The 20,035-nt window shown below is 37.7% G+C and overlaps 1 protein-coding gene across 1 annotated transcript in view; it reads left to right on the top strand.

Moving 5' to 3' along the window:
- Window positions 1-11,212, top strand: part of PAFAH1B1 (platelet activating factor acetylhydrolase 1b regulatory subunit 1) — a gene marked incomplete at its 5' end in the record, with an annotated part of 76,784 nt that extends 65,572 nt beyond the window's left edge. Inside the window, 6 exons of the mRNA XM_079725573.1 lie at window positions 2,862-3,030; window positions 4,798-4,900; window positions 5,613-5,841; window positions 7,240-7,341; window positions 9,748-9,904; window positions 10,814-11,212. Of these exons, the coding sequence (XP_079581699.1) occupies window positions 2,862-3,030; window positions 4,798-4,900; window positions 5,613-5,841; window positions 7,240-7,341; window positions 9,748-9,904; window positions 10,814-10,887 (834 nt within the window). The 3' untranslated portion in view covers window positions 10,888-11,212. The remainder of the gene's footprint in view (window positions 1-2,861; window positions 3,031-4,797; window positions 4,901-5,612; window positions 5,842-7,239; window positions 7,342-9,747; window positions 9,905-10,813) is intronic.
- Between the last annotated feature and the right edge of the window lie 8,823 nt (window positions 11,213-20,035).

The raw sequence follows: 20,035 nt of genomic DNA, 5'->3' as shown, positions 1-20,035 counted from the left end.
AGCTAGTAAATATAACACGTTCCTTTTAGAGTCATTCATTTACATTATCAACATTTGAACTACAATAATTTAAGAAAAATGATAGAGGATGGATATTTGGAATAGCTCATGACCTTTTAATTGCGTCATTTAAATTTTTGAAACATTATTTCTGGTTGTCATTTAGAATTAGTTCTTAAATGTTAAGAAAAATGAACAGCAAACAAAACTGAAAAATATGTTCAACTAATAAAGCAGATCAAGGATTGCCAACTTTAATATTTAGAGTTCAAACAAATATGGAAAACAGTAACACCTCAACAGAAAAATGGACTATAGGACATGAACAGACAATTCAGAGGAAGAAAAAGTGGCTAACCAACAACAATAGAGCTTTGGCGTCACTACTAATAGAAGAAGAAATGCAGGTTAAAATATATATCAAATCTGCCAAGATTTTTACTTTTTAAATGAGAATTCCCAGAGATGATAAGAATTTGATGAAGCAAGCATTCTCATTACATTTGATATAATCTTACCGGAGAACAATTTAGCAGAATATATGAAGGGCTAAAAAGCTTACACTTTCTGACTCAAAATTCTTCTTCACCATCACTGTCTGACCTAACTATTGCAGAATGAGGACAGATATTTTTCACTATTCAGAGGTTTTCACTATAATGTTTTCTATAATAATGTTTTTCCTTTTGTTTAGAAAATATTAGGAATTAGTATTAAAAGAATGTTTGCTAATAAGTTTTTAATGGCATGGAGAAATTCTTATGATGAGATGCAAAGGGAAAACAGGATAATGAAGTATATGCGGTCACCATACTTTTTTAAAAGGAGCATAGAAAAAATGGAAAAACCATGCCATTGGTAGGATAATGGATATTTTTTATTGCCTTTATATCAGTACGTTATATTTTTTATCAGCATTTATTTTATAATCATACAAAAGGTAAATATCAAGTAAAGAAAAAATTCTCATTAATTCCTGACATTTATAAACACTAAAATGCTCTGTTTGTTTACCATTTATGAGGAGACACAGTTCATATTCTGGATATATTTATTTTAGAGGAGGATGCTTCAGTGTTCTTTAATGAATGCATGGAAAGAAAATTAACTTAAATGGAAGTGAACTTCAAGGTCACACCTTATTTATTTTCAGTATGTAAAGTATTCATCTGAACTCTTGGTGTTGAAATGAAACAAAGAGATATCAAAATGAGTAAAGATATTACCAAAAAAAAGAAAACTATAGACTGATATAATACCATTTATGAACATAAATGCAAAATCCTTAATAAATTATAAGCAAATTGAATCCAGCAGTTCATAAAAAGGACAGTTAATATGTCATAAGCAAATAGGGTTTATTCCAGAATGCAAGATTGGTTCCACATTTGAAAATCAATCAGTGTGATATACCATATCAACCAAAAAAACATAGTAGGTTCAGAAGCATTTGACAAAATTCCAACATCCATGCATGATAAAAACTCTCAACAAGCTGGGAAGGGAGCTTCCTCAGCCTGATAAAAGGTAAAGGTATCTGGAAAACCTAGAGTGGACATAATACTTAATGGTGGAAAGCAGTGCTTCCCCCCTGAGTTCAGGAATCAGGGCCAGGATGACCAGTCTCAACCACTTAAATTCACCTTTGTATTAGAGTGCCTAGCCAGTGCAGTAAAGAAGAAATAAAAGGCATATAGATTGGAAAGGAAAGAATGGAACTTGCCTTTATTTGCAGACAACATGATCTTCTATATAGAAAATCCCAAAGAATCTACAAAAACCTGGAATTATGACAGTGTAACAGAATGATGAGATACAAGGTCAATATATAAAAAATAATTGTATTTCTATAAACTAGAATAATTGAAAATCGAAATTTAAAAATGCCACAGTAGCATCAAAAAACTCCAGAATACTTCAAGATACATCTAACAAAATATGAACAAAACTAAACATAAAGTAATCACTTCCATGTAGAAATACTTGAACATTTAAATGGTAAAATTTTAATATGTTTATTTTGGGAAGGCTACGTAAGTTTACTGTAAAAGAAATGTTTTTAGAGGATAGTTTATTTTTCTTATGTGCATTTTTTAATGTAGTTGTAATCGTGTGTAATTTTGTGTTCTTTTTATATAACATTATTGTATACATGCCATAAATTCCTTACAGTAGCAAATTTTATATCTGCGTAGCCATTTCCCTAATATTGGATGTTTAGATTGTTTCCATATTTTCAAAATACATTTTCTAAGTTTGTCTAAATTGGGTGAAATACACCCTACATTTGAACTTACTATGGAAAGAATGAAATCAGTCACTTGATTTTAGAGCATGTAATTAGTGTTGGTTAAAGACTTAACTTCAAACTGGTATTTGGCCACCAGGATAGAAGTTTAGTATGTTCTTGAGATCTGTTTCTAATAGTAATTATTCTTGATAGATTATTATTTTTATTTTTTTAGAAAAATTATCTTTAAGAATGTGACTGTGGCTCATGTCATAGGCCTCTGAAACCCCTTTTTTTTTTTTTTTCTGGTACTTATATTTACTTTTTAACATGTCTGTTGCCTGCTGTCAGACTGGGATGGGACTCTGTCCTGTAGCATTATATACCTAATCACTAGCATGGTTAGCTATATGGTAGATGCTTAGTAAATGTGGTTTTAGAGGTCTATTTAATAATCGATTTTCTCTATAGAGAAAAGTCCAATTATACTTGAAGGTGTACTGTTTCTAAGAGAGTTAGCCTTTGTTACTTGTTCAGTTAGTCAATATAGTGCCAGACTGGCCTGCCGAGTGCAGGTGTGAACTGAGAAAGGAGTGATGTGATGCTAACCAATTTTCTGTTCACTTGACAGGTGTGGGATTATGAGACTGGAGATTTTGAACGAACTCTTAAGGGGCATACAGACTCTGTACAGGATATTTCATTCGACCATAGTGGCAAGCTTCTGGCTTCATGTTCTGCGGATATGACCATTAAACTATGGGATTTTCAGGGCTTCGAATGCATCAGAACCATGCATGGTAAGGCGTGGAGGATAGCATTTTGATACTGGTTTCTAACATGGTATTCCAGAGAGAAGGATAATGTTTTCTAACAGTGTGCAAGTTCCCTACATTCGGGTTTTTTTTTTTTTTTTTCTCTTTACTAGGTTTTAATTTTACAGTGTAACAGTAGTCAAACACAGAAATCTTAATGGTTCTAGAACAGACTGTGTTGTTTTGTTGTTTTTTGGGGTTTTTTTTATTCACATTACTCTGTTATTGGTCAAATCAGTCATGCAATCAACTGGGTCCCTACATTCAATTCTTACTGTCTATAGTGGAGGAGCATATGATGTAGATAGTCCATGGATAATCATGGTAATTGAGAGTTGTTTTCTGTTACGAGGTTTTAAGTATCTCTTAGTGGTTATAAAGTATTTGTTTTCACAAATATTTTTGAATGAGAAAAACTGCTAGGACATCTATCTGTTCTTGAGAAGAAGAGAAAATGAATTTATTGGGGTTGTTTTGTTGTTGTTTCTCATTTTTTGCAGTTGGGAAACTGAAGTCAAAGAGAGTAGATGTAGTAAAAGCTGGAACCCATATTCCTTTGCTTACTTTTTAATATTCCACATATACTATAGTCTCACTGTTAAGTTGTTTACCCAGCCCTTGTCATGGAGACTGTTTCTGAAGCAGTTTGGCTTTATAGAAAGAGCATGGGCTTTGGAATCAGATATCTGGGTTCCGATTCCTACTTGTCTACTTAACGGCATTAGGAAATTGTAAGTTCTAATCTATAAGATGAATAATACTTAAGTATTGAATTAAGAATTGAAGTCATAGGGTTGTGAGGATAGAATGAGATTGTATACTCAAATCATCTGGTTTAGTACCTGGTCCATAGGAGGTGCTCACTAAATAAGGATTTTTGTTGTTTTTTTAAACATGATGAAATATGAATGTTTGGGTTTTATTTAAGGAACACATACTATGTTAATAAAAAAATTTTTTTAATGATTATCCAGTGATGTTAGCACTTGAGTAAGCTGTGTGACTACACAGATGGTGTAATTTGAATGGTATGCTGCCCTGCCCCACTCCCCCAAATTAAGTGCATTAGGGAAGCTTACAGATCAAGGGAATTCTATTGAATCCTTTTGTAAAATCTGTATTTGTTTCTTTAAGTAGCCTGTATCTTATTGCTCTAACTTAAAGAGTTCTTTCCAACCATTTTATGTTCCTTAAAATAATGTGATACTTATGAGGATTCTCTGAGGCTTTTTTTGCAAAGGATAGCTAACTAGCATTGTGAATAATGCATTTTATTTTTCTTACCCCTATGAATATCAACAACCACAAAAATCATTTTTAACAACTATTTTAAATATGGAACCAAATCCCCATTTTTCTTATCCATTCTGTTCATCTCTGTAAATCTTATTTCTATCTTATATCTTAGAATAACAACCATGGAAAATTTTGTGTTTTTTTAGTGTTCATAAACATTCAATGTATTAATATATTCAAATGCTGATACTGATTCCCTGTGATTTTAAAACAGTTGTACAGGTTGAAATGTAATTATAAATTGAGCTGGCTGCTTGTTTCATTGTGGATTATTTTATTAAGTTATTAATCCCTTTTTTGTGTAAATCCAGGTTTCTTATCAAATTTATATAAAACTCCATTGTATTTAAAGTTGCCGTGATATTTGAAATCCCATGATGAAATCTCATGGTGAACTGAGGTTTAATTGCTCTTGATGATATATCACTTAATATGTTACTGTGTTTTGTGTTTTAGGCCATGACCACAATGTTTCTTCAGTAGCCATCATGCCCAATGGAGATCATATAGTATCCGCCTCAAGGGATAAAACTATAAAAATGTGGGAAGTGCAAACTGGGTAAGTAGATTTAGTTGAAAAGGCGTCAGCTTAAAGAGATAATATTCAACAAAAACCCCAAAATTATATTCTGATTTTTCCAGTAAATTTGGCTGTAACCCAGAATGATCACCATGACAGTTATATTTTAAAACTTAAGTTTCAATCTCTAAATGTCTACCCAAAAGGAACAGAAATTATGAAAGAAACTATATCCTTGAGAGCCATTTTCTGTGTAATGGCTTATTTTCTCTGTGGTCTTCTTTTAGGTTATCTCTCTGGGTTGAATTAAAATGTAAATAACATTTGTGCAGGTATGCCCCTATTAGGCTTAATTTGGTTGTGCTTAGAATGACATGATTGTTATAATAAAACCTTAACCTACTGGTTTTGTCCAGATTAGTAAGAGCATGCCTTTTCCCCAACATGGCTAGAAATATTTTTGTTAGGTTTACTGTGTGTGCTTAGTTAAAAGATTTTATTTCTCTCTATTTTTTACCTTGTAGATTTTGATTTGGTTAGCTCCTTAATGATACTTCCATCAGCTTATTTTAACTGATGTTTGACTTTCCAGCCTGTCCCCATCTTTTATTAACCAGGAATGTATGGGTATTCTGTTGACTTGCATATGATGCCATTCTCTTCATTCCAGTGCATAGCTAGTTTTGTATCGCTTCTGGGAAGGGTCCCAATGATTGCCATTCATGATGCAAACTATTACTTATTTTGATAGCTACTGTGTGAAGACATTCACAGGACACAGAGAATGGGTACGTATGGTGCGGCCAAATCAAGACGGCACTCTGATAGCCAGCTGTTCCAACGACCAGACTGTGCGCGTGTGGGTCGTAGCAACAAAGGAATGCAAGGCTGAGCTTCGAGAACATGAGCATGTGGTAGAATGCATTTCCTGGGCTCCAGAAAGCTCATATTCTTGCATCTCTGAAGCAACAGGATCTGAGGTACTGTATGATATAATGTTATTTCATGATTTTGTTGCTATTATCTCAGAACTTCAAATAACCTTCCTGATTCTTCTCTATTTCATGCCATTAATGCATTTAAAAATCTGTATCCCAGAATTCTGAATCTTGAAACTCTTTACTGTTCCAACTTACAGATAGATGTGTTTATATTTTTTAACCAGTGGTTACTGCTGCTGTCAGCTGACCCTTGATGTGTGCTGGGATGGGGGTTCTCCTGAAGAGTAAAAGTGGTCATTTAAATTAGTCAGAAATGTCATTGTTATAAGAGTATACCAATGCAAAAAATAAAATTTATGGGAGGGGTTAAAGTTATCTTTTAGAAGAATAATGTTCCTTAATGAACATAATTATTTTATTTATAAATTTATGGTGAAATGCAGTTCAGCATTTAAATATTTGTTTTAAATGAAGAATATTTCATATGGAGGCCTCTGATACTCTTGATCATTTGAAACACTAGCTGAATCTGGAGTTGTATTATTTTTTTATGATTCTTAATTTGTGCTCTTCATGATTTCATTCTTTGTAATTAATACCTTAAAATTACAGAATAATTAATTCTGTGAATAAGTTGTATGAGCCAAAATTGACCACATTTCTTTTTTATAGAGACATTCCTATCATGGGTTTCTTAAAATTACATTTTAATAAATGAAGGAGGATTCCCCATCCCTCCACCCCCCAGTTATTTTTCAAAATGAAGCTTCTATTGTAATCTCTTTCTATTTGGCTGGCTGGCTGGTTGCATTTTCAGATTTTTTTTTTTTTTTACTGCCACCTGGTGGTGATTATGTACCATATGTCATAAATTCGTTGTGGCTGGACTTTGTATAAAGGATAAATTAAATAGTTTTTAAATTTTTTGTGATTACAGAAGTCTTGAGCAGTAAATTTACCATCCATTGGTGTTGTAGAACCTGAATCTTAATCTAAGTGGAAATTTTCTATTTTTATATTATCTAGGTCCTTCCTGTGTAACCTAGGTATGTCAAAAGACTTCTGTATTTCAGTAGAGAAAAACAAGATGAATAAGTCCTGGATATGTGATGTACAGCCTGGTGACTATAGTTAACAGTACTGTATTGTATACTTGAAATTTGCTAAGAGGGTAGATCTTCAGTGTTCTCATCACACACACAAAAACGTAGTTTTGTGAGGTGATGGTTACGTTAATTAGCTTGATTGTAGTAACCATTCTACACTGTATACATGTCTCAGAACATGAAGTTGTATCCCTTGAATAGATACAATTTTTATTTGCCAGAAAATAGTTTTTACAAAATTAGAAATATAGATCATTGCTAGGTAGTTGTCATTTAAAGTCCTTACCTAACTTCTTGCCTGGGAAACTTAATTTTTATATGTTTTCTATAGACTAAAAAAAGTGGCAAGCCTGGACCATTCTTACTGTCTGGATCCAGAGACAAGACTATCAAGATGTGGGACGTCAGTACTGGCATGTGCCTTATGACCCTTGTAAGTTGGCATAATCTTACTGCTGCTTTTGCATTTTTACTGTGTGCATATCTTTTTGGGTCAGATGCCTTGTGATATCTTATTAAATAATCTGAGTTATTTGAGGTTTTAAAATAACTTCTTTATAAATAGACTTCTTGTTGTCCTTAAGTCCATGGTTGCAGTGATATAGAGGTCATTCCTGTAGAATATTATGTTATACAAAGGGTCTGCAAAGCCAGTCAGTGCTAGGAGGGAGAGTCTAGCCACTGTACCTCTAAAAATTATATGACATCTCCTGCGGAGGGAAAACAGTAATATTACAGACTCATTCATTTCTTGAAGCTGTTTGCCTTTTGATTTCATTATATTTAATTTTAATATGAATCCTTTTAATTATTACCTATATATATGCATGTTGGAGTTCATTTGGTTTATTTTATTATTCTGAAATTAATGGTGTTAGCTTTATGACTTGGAAATGTTTATTTCATTTAGGAGCCGATTTCATCTAGATTTTAGTATGAGGATATATGAATGATAGTAGGGGATCTGTGGACATTAATCCAGTAGCAGTTTTTCTAATTTGGTATCCATGTTGTTTAGAGACTCTTTAAGTGCTAATCATAGCTTGAAGTGATTGTCTCTCTGTAGCATATGAGAGACACATATGGAAGTATCATCAAGAACTGATTAGAAAATTAAACTCTCCTCTTAGTATTCTGAGCTGAGTTCAGGTGTACTATGTTGCTGTTAGAAAACATGCTCTACATTTAAAATCAGAAAGCACGTGCTCTCTTCTGTAACAACACAGGTCACCATTAATTTCTCTGGAGGTTTCTGGCTCCTGTTTTTCAACTGAAGGAGGATTCTTTTTTCTGCTTTACTTTGGTGTGGCCACAAGAAATGTGATTTGATTTTTGTTGACGCTTCTACAACTCCAGTGATTGGTGGCTCTAACAGATAACAAAGTTTTGTTTTTTTGTTTTTTTGGTTTTTTTTGCGGTACGCGGGCCTCTCACTGTTGTGGCCTCTCCCGTTGCGGAGCACAGGCTCCGGACGCGCGGGCTCAGCGGCCATGGCTCACGGGCCCAGCCGCTCCGCGGCACGTGGGATCTTCCCGGACCGGGGCACGAACCCGTGTCCCCTGCATCGGCAGGCGGACTCTCAACCACTGCGCCACCAGGGAAGCCCAACAAAGTATTTTTTTAAGTAAGGGCAAAGGCAAAAGAAGTAAACCAAGGCAAAAGATATGTCACCTTGGCTGTCTCTTTTTCATTTTTTTAGTTCTTTGGGAGGGAGGTTCTTTTACAAAAGCAATATAGCTATTTACATTTTAGAAAATTTGAGAAATAGAAAAGTTAAAATAAAAATCACCCTCAGATCACTTTACCATACCTAATAATATACCTACCAAGTGTATTTTCGTAGACTAGAGCTGTCCAAGTAGAGCTTTCTGTGATGATATTCTGTGTCTGCACTATCCAGCATGGTGGCGACTAGCCACGGGCAGCTGTTGAGGTCTTGAAATGTGGCTAGTGAGACTGAAGGACTGAATTGTTGATTGTATTTAATTTTAGTTTATATTTAAATAGCCACACGTGACTAATGGCTATCCTGTTGGACTGTGCAGTTCTAAACCTTTTTCTTAAATTACTATGTAGATGAATATGGTGGGGGTTTTTCTATGTAAAAATGATATACCGTACGTACTGCTTTGCAGCAGACTTTTAATTTAGAAGGTATGTGGCACTTGCTCATATCATTAGATACACTTATTACATATAGTGCTTTGCTGAACGTCTTTGTTAACCAAGTCATCTAGACACATTCTTAATTATTTCTTAGGATAGATTGCAAGAAATGAAACTGCTGGACAGGGGATATAGATAGATGAATGGATGAATAAAGATATGCAGTAAATACCTATATATCCTTCACCTAGAGTCGCCACTTGTCAACACTTTCTTTTCTCTATGTGTGTATATGTAGATTTTGCTGAACAGTTTGAAAGTTACTTGTAGACATCATGACACTTGACCCCAGATATTTTAACATGTATCCCTAAAAACAAGGGGTATTCTATATGACAATAATAAAATTATCACACTGAAGAAACTTAACATTAATACACTATGTATTTAAATTTTCTCCATTTACCCCAGTAGTGTCCTTTATAACTTTATTTTAGCCTCTGTCCAGGAGCCAATCAAGTATTATGTGTTGCATTTACTGGTCATATATTGTTAGTTTCCACTTTCCTTTAATCTAGAGTTCCTTAGACTTTTTCCCCCTTTTGTCTTTTTTGGCACTGATGTTTTTAGTGTATGTAGTTCCAATCCACTTTGAGTAATGACTTACTGTTTTCGTAGATGCTTTTTAAACTACCTATCCCTTTATTAAATCAAATACCTTTTTGTTTTTAAGGTGGGTCATGATAACTGGGTACGTGGAGTTCTGTTCCATTCTGGGGGGAAGTTTATCTTGAGTTGCGCTGATGACAAGACCCTGCGTGTGTGGGATTACAAGAACAAGCGATGCATGAAGACCCTCAACGCGCATGAACACTTTGTTACCTCCTTGGGTATGTACAAGTTACGAGGTTTCTGAGCAGTTAGGTTTTGGGGTGCCAGACCTAACAGTTTTATGTAACCATGTGGATGTTTCCAGGTAAGAAATGAACATGTTCTTTCAGGGCAGAATAGAGAAGACAGGTTAAAAACTTTATGGATTCCTGCCGTTTGTTTTAAATTCTCCTTTCTTAACTCTCTCTTTCCATCATCAGCCTTATAATAAAAAAAAATTATTTTCTCCATTGCACAACATTGGTTTGGAAACTAGAATTATGAAGAGGATGCTTACTGAGCACTATGATGGGTAATTTTTCTTCCCTACTAGTTTGTAAGTTTCTCAAAGGAAATCTTACTCAACCTTTTTACTCTGGCAGATATGTACTATTGTAAACTCAGGGAACTGTATTTACACTTAATAAACATCCTCAGTATCATCTGGACCTGAATCTAGAATTTAAGATAGTGAATAAAGTAAAAGACAATACACTAGGGTATGATGGATCTAATGAAGGTAAAGCCTCAGTAGAATAGGGCTAATGCTTAACCTTACAGGGTCATTAGCAGGATCAAATGTGAATATAAAGCATTAGTACTAAGCCTAGAACATAGTAAGTGTTCAATAAATGGATACATTGAGGCTGTCCTTGTTGTTAGAATTCAGTGTTTATTCAGCCTCAGTTGGGATGAGGATAGTGGGGCAAGTTTTTTTTTAGGGTGTTAGTAGTATAGGATTTAATCATTAAGGCTCAGCTTCCCTTACCTAGTTGATAAGCTTGATATACCTGCTAGGGGTAGATGTGTGGCTGTATAGAGAAAAAGAATGAGTATTCCTGGCACTTGGATGTGCTTATTTTGTGGCTTATTAAAAATTGTATTTGGCTCAGTCTGATTTTAAAATTAGCCTTCTCTTTTTCTTTCAGATTTCCATAAGACGGCACCATATGTGGTTACTGGCAGTGTAGATCAAACAGTAAAGGTGTGGGAGTGCCGTTGATTGAGTTTCATTTGGCCCCTCCTCCCTTCCTCTGGATGCACTCTGATGATACCATGGTTACCCCATTGAGCTCTGTTTAAATAAATATTGTCCTTTCATGTAAATTATTCTGGATGTAGATTGAGCTTATTAAATGTTACACACAAAGTATTCATGCATGGTGAATCCAAATTGTATACTGTAAATTTACATACGTTGTCTAGAAGTACCATAGGGTTTAAAAACCTGGGCTGGCATTGGTCACACCAGGCCTAAGAAGGCAGAAGTTGAATAAATTGAACTAGGGCACTAAACTGAATAGTTGACAGTGTCATTTTATGTTGGATTATTAATTCCTGTTTTTCTTTCTGCTATCTGTTGGTGCCTGACTTGATGGCCTCATTTGGGGGAAAGTGGTGGTTATTAGGGCTTTTTCTGAAATGTGTATCTATGTAACATCACTTAAGTGTGCTTAATAAATCTTCTTTAAGGATGTTAGGTAATAAGGCTACAATTCAGAATCTTCTGAACCATCTGTGTAATTAATGGGGATCACACATTGGAATTTTTGTCATGACACATTTGCCAAATCAGTAGGATACATTTGTTTTGGCAGCCTATCAAGCAAAGGCTAGTGGTATATTTATGTAAGAAAATGACTGTAAATCTGAAATAAGAAAAATCTCAGCAGCTAATAACAAATCATTTATTTCATTTGGGTCTTAATGCTTTGTAAACAGGTTTTAAAAACACTGTAATACTCTAAGCTTCTATTTTCCACACTAGACACACTTCTAGTTGTATTCTCCATACTGTTTGTTAGACTGTATAGTGATGTGACTTCCAAGTAGAGTTTAATCTTCCCATTGAGTGTGTCATGGTACAAATCACTATTTGTTTTTGATGTTTTTTAGGGATGTGCAATGTGCATAACATAATGACAAAGAAATATTGAAAAGGTTAGGTTTGCCCATTTTAAGGGAGTGGGAGAAATACAGCAGTTTGTTTTTCAACATGAATCTGATATCGATTTGAACTGTGTTTAACTTACAAGTTTATAAAAAGACAGGGTTTAATGGAGCGTGCATAAAAATGTACTGTGTTTTCACCTTTTGTTTATGTATAAATGTTTATGAGTATATGGGCCTATCTATAAGTGGATAAGTCTGTATATGTATGTATATCACACACATACAACCTCCATGTCCTTGGGTCCTGGGTTTTTGAAGAAGTGCTAAAACATATAAATAGAATAAATCTTGCTGTGGAATACCATGCTTTAGAACAAATCCTTTTTGATCCTAACGCTTCTGAAAACCAGGTCTGACTCTGTGGGAATTTTTCCCAGCTAAAGGAAAATCACTTCCGTTATCCGCCACCTCCACCCCCAGTTTGGCTGTTGAGCATTTTACACATCCCTGATATATTGTATATTGTGGTCCAAAGTTACTACAAGTAGGTTTAAGAAAATTTTTATCTATGACTTTGGAAACAATATTCCATTGCACATTATTAATAAATAATCCCATTGCTTAGCTAACCAACATTTTTTAAAAGGTCATTTGAAAAGTTAACAGAACAATGAAATAACAAAGATAGTTTAACAAAGAAATTTATCCTGGATTGCATTTATTCATTTGTGTAATATGTGATTTTTTTAAAAAAAATACCCCTTTTAGTATTCAGTGGAAATTTGGTTCCTGAAAAAGACAAAGGGTTAGAGTTAATGTCCTGTAGATACACACACAGAGAATAGGCCATATATTTACTAGAAGCAGCTTTATGTCTAGCTTTTGTCTTTTTGTTTGTTTGCTTGTTTGTTTTTAATTAATTCCTGAGAGATGTCTCTGGAAGGAAAAGTGTTTTGAAAACTAATGGCTATTTTTGAGGACAAAAATTACAACTTAAGCTAATTTCTTAAATACAGTAAAATAACTTTCAGGACAATATTGCCTCACAACCCTGCTCACATTGAGAAGTCTTTTTTTGTTTCCCCTTAGCTGTTCTGACTGGATTTTTCTACAGAAGCTATGGAAGATATCTTTGTTCTTGTTTGCTGCTATTTCCTGTCCTATTTTAAGAAATATAAATACATAGAAATGGTGCATCTTTAACATTTGTTTGTACATGTATAAATGTCTTGTATTTTAATTCATTTTTATCATGTAGCAACACGAATTGTTTAAGGGTAAGCCACAACATCTAGAAATCACTCCTAGATACGAACAATAAAGGAAAAAAATGGTACCGATTTAGGAGGAAACAAAGCCACTGTCACTGCGTTTTCCCTGCAGCCTGCAGTGACTTCCACTGACAAGGAGAAACTATCACTCTGTAAACAAAGTCATCCTTATTGGGAGATTGCCACAGCCCGCTGCTTAGTTGAGTTACCAGACATCCTCCATTTACGAAGCAGCGAACGTTGAATCTCAGGGATGGTCCTCAACTGGATCCAAGTGTAACGAGCCCCGTTTGAATAATGAAGGGGGTGGGGAGAGTGATCCATCCACAATCCGGAAGCAGATTTGCAGAGGTTTCCTGCACTGTTGTTTGGCACTGCCCTGTTGACGCCCTTTCTTCCTGTTTCCTGCGTTTTCTCTGTCTGCTGTCTAACCCTGTGCCTTGCCTGGGATAAGTACAATGATGAGGTTACTGGTTTGGATTGTAAGTAGAGGAATTTATTGATTGGTTTAGAGGTTCACTGCTGCTTTGTCACTGTCTCAATGAAATTGGCCACTTATTTAAGAAATAAAAAGCTGATAGAATTGCATCCTCAGATGATGATTGACCTTTTGTGTGTGTGAAAACAGACATTCCATTGCCACCCTAATATAACGTGCCCAGGAAGTCCTAGCTGCACTCTTGAAAGTGCAAGCCACGGAAACTGGTTTAGACATGGCTTGGAGAATAGTTGCTTTTTGACATGGCCTCTTGCACTTTAGGAGACTGAGACTGTCCTGTTTTGTCCATTGTGGTGTGACCAATGGTGTGCCCAGAGCACTGCTCTAAAACTCACTAGTGTTAGCACGTCGTCAGGGCTGTGGGCGCTCGCTGTAGCCTTCGGAAGCTTTGGCTCTAGATCACCAAGCCCAGTCTCCTTACTGTCAGTGCCCTGCTCTGTTTGCCTCTTTCTGTTTCTATGTGAACTTCCAGATAATATCACTCATTAAATAGTTTTTTTTTTAATTTATTTAAAGAAAAACTATTTAGAAGTAAAGGATATTTTGTTTTGTTGACAGTGGTGGCTTGATAATCCTTAAGCAACTGAAGATAAAACTGTTGAAGGAAAAGGCACTTAAAATGGTTCCTCTCTGTCCAGCTGTATATAAGTCCAATGTGTTAACTAACCTAGATGATGCAAAGAAGAATCTCCTGGTAGAGAAGCAACATGTACGAAATCGGTGAAAAAGGTTTTGGTTTTTTTCAGTGGGGTAGGGGGAGGGCAAGCTGGATTTACAAGTCACAACTGGACCGAACTGGCCTTTTTATCTTTCCACTATATCATGTAAGTGGCTGCTTTCTTGTCCTGCCTATCCTTCAAGCATCCCTAAAGCTCACTCTGAAGATGGTAGAAACAAAACACACAATCTTCGAGTTAGAAGTTGATCCTGACACTGACATGAAGGCGAACGTTGATTTCATATGAACGAACAGTTACAGAGGTGGTGATTGGAGAAAACAGTTCCCCAGATTGTAAGAGTTAACTGAAGATATTGACACAATTTTAAAAAATCAGTAAAGGAATGTATATAATATTGCTCTTGTGTTTTACAGTAAGATTTGTTGCTCTCAGACTGTGTAAAACAAGATTTATTCATGTTTTCTGCATATTAAAAAAATCTTATTGTACCAATTGGTAAACTATTAAATGCCTATAAAACTAGATGTGGTTTTTTTTGTTTTTTTTTTTTTGTCTTTTTGTGCACAGATTTAAAACCTTTTAAATTGAGTCCTAATAGGAAGCAGGGTTGTGTTCAGCACCAGTCATATGGAGAGTAAGATGCAAGTTGCTAGCAGGGCCTGGATGGAAGGCCTTTCTTCAGGGCAGTGCCAGCACTGCCTTTGCTGTCTTGCTTCCTTCACCCTATTTGCAGGAGAGAACTAGGAGGACAGCTGCAGGGGTTCTTGCCTGAGGGGCTTGCACAACCCACTGGGTCAGGCAGCTCCAGACTGTTTTCCAAGGCTCCACCCTGCCCTCCAGCAGCCCTTTCTGACAGTGACTACAGCTGAGGCCAGGAAGGACCTGTTACAGCCTCAGGGCCCCAGGGAGAAGTGACCCTACTGCCTTTGTTCTGTTAATGAATGAGCCTTTTAATTCTGCCCAGTGGTCTTGGATTCTTGGAGATTATTAATACTGTTTTAAATTTTGGTTGAAATGTACCAAGAATCTTCACCCTTTTCTCAGAAGCCCCATGGCTTTCTATGTGCTTTACATGTGGCAGCCATGTTTCATCCCTGGACTACTGCCCAGCTAGCATGCGTGTTTTTAGGGCACCTGTGAGGTCTCCCGCAAAGGACAAGTTGAATGATGTGGTGGCTCTTTTCTTACAGCCCAACTGTCATCCTGCCATTTAGAAGGTAGCTTCTCTACCCAACCCCCTCTCCAAATGGGAAGCTGGGCCAAGAGCACCAAAGTAATTTGCTTGAAGTTACAGTTTCCTGCATTTTGCAGCTTTTCCATTTCTTTGCAGAGCTCCTCTTTTCCCCTAGGCTGAGATCCAGATGATGAGCCTAATCACTTTCCCTAAGAGTGGAGATTTCCAGCTTTATATCACTATCCAGAAGTGCACTTAGCTCTTCAAAACCTGTTGGTTTGTCACACGCATCAAGCTTCCTTCTAAGACTCATGGTTGCGTCTTTCCCTGGTGTAGGACAAGGACTGGAACATGGAAGACTTGGAGAAATGGTGCTGCATCCTGGGTGAGGCAGCTCTATCCTTGTTAGTCTTTGGTGGAACTTGTCTTGCCCGTAGACAGACGATTCTCCACTGCTGACATACCAGAACCCTCTAGGAAAGTGATTCTCAATGTGCTCCCCGTGCCAGCATCAGCATCACCTGGGAGCTCATTAGAAATGCAAGTCCTTGGGCTCTAGCTCAGACCTGCTGTATCTGTCACAGAGTGGGACCCAGCAAATCCATTTTAACAAACCATCCAGATGATTCTGGTTCAGGCTCAAGTTTGAGAACCACTGATCTAAATGAACTAACTTTTCACTGAAGAAAAAAATTTAGACAAGTCACTGGGCCCTGGGCCCTCCAGCTGGGGTTTGAACTCAAACCTCTCTCTTTCATAAATGGAGTTTGTTCCTTTGTGAATATTTTTCTTCCACTCACATCTCCGGTTTATTATTTCTTATGTAAACATACAGGATAGTTACATCCAGGGAAGAAGGGCAAGGATTTTTCTCTTACACCAAAGTAACTGCCTTTCCAAGATCTTTTATACATAAATCCAGTAAATGAAAAGGCTGAACTGAAACACTGCATTTTTTTCCCCATCATATCAGAAACAAACAACTAAAAGTGAATGTTATAAATGAATAAATTCAGCACTTTGCCACACCTGCATTTAAAAAAAGATTTCATTTTCCTGCAGTTGTTTAGACACATCATGCAAACACTCTCCTAGGAGTGTTTTGAGATCACTGTTTGCTTCTGAACAAGAATAAATAATAATAAATAACCATCACTTTCACAAAACACCATTTTGTCGTCATTCCCACTTGGTCACCAGCCCTCTTAAATAAAAGCGGCTGGTGCAGGGACTAAAGGAAGGAAAATACCCAACATTTGAACGCCTGTCAGGCCAACACCCTTATTCTCAACATACCGTCTTCCTCACATACATCCCCTGCTGGTGGATATTAGCACATTTTTACAGACAAGAAAACAGGCTCACTTAAGGTGAGGTCATATGCCAAGGGTATTGAGCTAATTACAGAGTGAGCTGGGACTTGAACCCAAATGCACTAGCTCTTTCCCTTACCTGGTTCTGCCTGTATTTAGCATCTAATTAGCTATTTAAGTATAAGGAGGGCCTTCTGACATCTCTGAAACAATCATTTAACCTACTTTTAGTCATACAGGAAAGACCCTCATCCCATCCCCAAGCCCCTCTCTGTTACCACACTGTCAACTCCACTGTGGGGTGACCATGAGGAATGGGGTAGAGGCTGGGAATGGATAAGAATGAACGTTGCCCACACTTGCAACATAGGAAGGCTCCTCACTCATTCTATACGAAATGACTATTCTAAGGGCAACTGTGTCCTGAATGGCCTGCATCTCAGTGTCTGAGTTCTTTTTTTTAATCAGTGGATTTTCCTGTTTAATGGGGGTATTTCTTTCCACTTGAGGAGGCCCTCCTGTCCTCTGTAAGGTGTCCTGATCATGCATGCCTTGTTTGATTGCTAGTGTAGATACTGGGAGTTGGGGGGAGGAAATACTCGGGCCACATCAGGATACCTCATTGTCACCTTTAGGATATGTAGGAATTCCTCAACTAAGTCTAACAGTTCTCTCAATATTCATGTTGAACAATGCAAATGATGCCACCGACAAGGGCTTAATTTCCAAAATATGCAAACAGCTCATTCAACTCAATTACAAAAAAAAACAACCCAATCAAAGAATGGGCAGAATACCTAAACAGACATTTCTTCACATGCAGATGGCCAACAGGCACAGGAAAAGATGCTCAACAGTGCTAATTGTTAGAGAAACGCAAATCAAAACTACAATGCAGTACCCCCTCACACTGGTCAGAATGGCCATCATTAAAAAGACTACAGGGCCTCCCTGGTGGCGCGGTGGTTGAGAGTCCGCCTGCCGATGCAGGGGACACGGGTTCGGGACACGGGTTAGTGCCCCGGTCCGGGAGGATACCACATGCCGCGGAGCAGCTGGGCCCGTGAGCCATGGCCACTGAGCCTGCCCGTCCGGAGCCTGTGCTCCGCAACGGGAGAGGCCACAACAGTGAGAGGCCCGCTTACCGCAAAAAAAAAAAAAAAAAAAAAAAAAGACTACAAATAATAAATGCTGGACAGGGTGTGGAGAAAAGAGAACCCTCCTACACTGTTGGTGGGGATGTAAATTGATACAGCCACTATGGAAAACAGTATGGAGGTTCCTTAAAAAACTAAAAATAGTGATCCAGCAATCCCACTCCTGGGCATATATCCAGAGAAAACTCTAATCCAGAAAGACACACCAGTGTTCACAGCAGCACAATACAGTAGCCAAGACATGGAAGCAGTCTAAATGTCCATCAAGAGATGAATGGATAAAGATGTGGTACATATATAATATGGAATACTACTCAGCCATAAAAACAATGACATAATGCCATTTGCAGTAACACAGATGGACCTAGAGATTATCATGCTAAGTTAAGTCAACGACAAATACCATATGATACTGCTTGTATGTGGAACATAAAATATGACAGAAATGAATTTATTTACAAAACAGAAACAGACTCACGGACATAGAAAACAAACTTATAGTTACCAAAGGGGAAGGCGGTGGGGCAGGGATAAATTAGGAGTTCGGGATTAGCAGATACAAACTATATAAAATAAACAACGAGGTCCTACTGTGTAGCACAGGGAACTATATTCAATATCCTGTACTGAACCATAATGGAAAAGAATATGAAAAAGAATACATACATACACATACATAGCTATAGATAATGTACAACTGAATCACTTTGCTGTACACCAGAAACACAACATTGTACATCAACTATACTTCAATTAAAACAAAAAACAATGAGTCTGGAGGGCAGGAGCGAGTGGAGACAGATGATACAACTTAAAAGTAGTAACAGTCCTTTTAAAAATATTTTTTAAGTTGTAAAAGTAATATGCATGTTAAGAGAAATGCAAACAGGGAAGAAAAGTAGAGCAGAAAGTGAAAGACCAGCGTGGGGGACACAAAGAGGCTCACACAAGTTAGACCTGTATTCCATCTCGCACAGCTGCCCCACGACCTGCATTGACAGTTCTCACACTAACCCTTCCTGGATACCACTGTTCACCCTTTTCAAAAATGTGCAATCTGTCAACTAGGAGAAGAGGAGAAAAGGTGGATTTCATACCTCTGTGTCCTTTATAAAACAACAGTCCCTCGTCATTTCAGTTGTCAAAAGGCACCTGACAGCACCAATACGCTTAAGGGATCAACCATGAAAAATGGGCCTCTCAGGTGACTAGTGGGTCCAATGGTAATTACACTTGACCCCTTCTCAGCTTTACAAGATCATGCCCACAATCTAGAAGTGCTGAGAAACACATGACTGGCGTTCACAGGATAAATGCCCTAGGAAGGCATGCACGTTCAGAACACAACCAGGAGACTGTAAAGCGGGGTGGGAGGGAGCATCCTTGGGCATCACTTAGAAGAAAACCTCGATGATGTCAGGGACATCTTTTTTTCAGTTGGCTCAAGAAAACAGACATCAGGGTTGGAATTTTTTTTTTTTCCACAATGTCAGACACAAAGGACTCTCCAAGTATTCAAAAAGGCATTTAAGTACGCATGAGGCTGAGGACCCGCCTGCTGCAGACACTTCTCCTCTTGAGATAGGCCTCCTGCCCACAACCCTCCCATCTCACAGGCCCGGCCCCTCAAGCCCACCTAGGTGGGCTCCACTTCCCCCTGTTCGTTAGATCTCCACGAGGGCCCACCTAGGATGGCAAACCTTAGACACCCCCCATTCTAGCACTCCTAGTTTTATGGGGGGCGCCGCCCAGTCCTCCTGACAAGCGAAGGGACAAGGGCGGATGCCCAGTTAGGTCTTCAACAACCTACCAGGGCCAGCACGCCCAGGCCTGGGCCCTCACCTTGCAGCACCCTTCACCCCAGCCGGAACCACAGGGCCCTGTATAGGAGCGATTCTCAGCCTTTTCTTCTGTGGCCAACGACAGGTGACGTTCATCTGTATGCCACTCCCATGGGTCTACTGATGGGCAGACTGGTCAACCCTAGGTGGGTGCCTGCGGCTCTACCCCCTTTCCTCCCACTTAAATGACGTTGTAAGGATAGCTTTGAGTGTGACCTAATTTTACACATTCATGTGCTTTAAACTCTTTCACTAGCACCACTTGTGGCAACAGCTCTCACAACCAAACAAGACTGGTACAGAACACACAGGAGAGGCCGGGA

Source organism: Hyperoodon ampullatus (genome assembly GCF_949752795.1).
Source record: "Hyperoodon ampullatus genome assembly, chromosome: 19".
NCBI lineage: Eukaryota > Metazoa > Chordata > Mammalia > Artiodactyla > Ziphiidae > Hyperoodon > Hyperoodon ampullatus.
Note: the sequence above shows the minus strand (reverse complement) of the source record. Positions and strands in the feature narration are given on the sequence as shown.